Source organism: Papaver somniferum, chromosome 7 (assembly GCF_003573695.1).
Source record: "Papaver somniferum cultivar HN1 chromosome 7, ASM357369v1, whole genome shotgun sequence".
NCBI classification, from domain to species: domain Eukaryota; kingdom Viridiplantae; phylum Streptophyta; class Magnoliopsida; order Ranunculales; family Papaveraceae; genus Papaver; species Papaver somniferum.
Genome location: NC_039364.1, coordinates 236593885 through 236594877, shown reverse-complemented (window position 1 = coordinate 236594877; position 993 = coordinate 236593885). Strand labels below are relative to the sequence as shown.

The 993-nt window shown below is 43.1% G+C and overlaps 1 protein-coding gene across 1 annotated transcript; it reads left to right on the top strand.

Annotated features, from left to right (window-relative positions):
* The first annotated feature begins 251 nt into the window (after nucleotides 1-251).
* Nucleotides 252-671, top strand: LOC113296182. Its single transcript, XM_026544510.1, has one exon. It carries the CDS (start codon nucleotides 252-254, stop codon nucleotides 669-671), a length of 420 nt encoding a protein of 139 aa, XP_026400295.1.
* Nucleotides 672-993: the final 322 nt, after the last annotated feature.

Here is a 993-nt window from a genome sequence, read left to right as displayed (position 1 = left end):
ACTCGCAGCTAGTCATTCGCCAAATGGATTGGCGATCCACAATTAATGATCTCGCGTTGCAAAGATATTCACAACTCGCAAAACGGTATACGGATCGCATCCCAAATGTCATTGGGAGGCACAGACGTCGGATGAATAATCAATGTGCGGATGCCCTCGCATTCATCACATCAATGATGGTAAACCCTGAAACAAGATTCATTCGCATCGACAGCTTGATGCAACCATCAACTGACATCTGAGGACGTGCTATGGAAATTATAGATGTGGAAGACAATATTGGAAGTGTCGGAAGAACCGATTGGAGAGCCCAAATCCATAAATATCTACAAGATGGAGAGACACCGCAGGACGGATTAGGGGAACTTAAACTCAAAAGTGGATCTACAAACTATGAACTGCGCGATGGGGTATTATACATAAGATCTTTCCAAAGGTCGCTTTTAAGATGTCTGTCATCTGAGGAGGGCATTGAAAATACGAAAGATATACACTATAGAGACGCTGGTAATCACAGCGGAACAAGATCTTTGGCACTCAAAGCTAGAGAACATGGTTACTATCGGCCATATATGCACGAAGATGCAAAGGATATTGCAACTAAGTGTGAAGAGTGCCAAAGGTATCAGAAGTGTATTCATGCACCAGGAAGGCCCTTAAATTCCGTGTGAAGTGTCTGGCCCTTTTCGAAGTGGGGCCTAGATATTGTGGGATCCCTCGTGCCAGGAAGCAAACTAAAGATGTTCTTAATTGTGGCAACTGATTATTTCACGAAATGGGTTGAAGCAAGAGCGACACAACATATCAGAGACTCTAACGTCTTCTCCTTCATGTTCGAAAAGATCATATGCAAATTTGGGATACAGGTGCAGTTAGTATCATACAATGGAAAACAATTTGAAGGACATAATATGGCCATGTTGCTTAACACGTTCAAGATCCAAAGTGGGAAGTCAACGTCGTTGTACCCTTAAAGTAATGGCCAGGCTGAGG

Coding starts and splice junctions, on each gene's coding strand:
- LOC113296182 (XM_026544510.1), top strand. CDS start 252: ATGGAAATTATAGATGTGGAAGACAATATTGGAAGTGTCGGAAGAACC.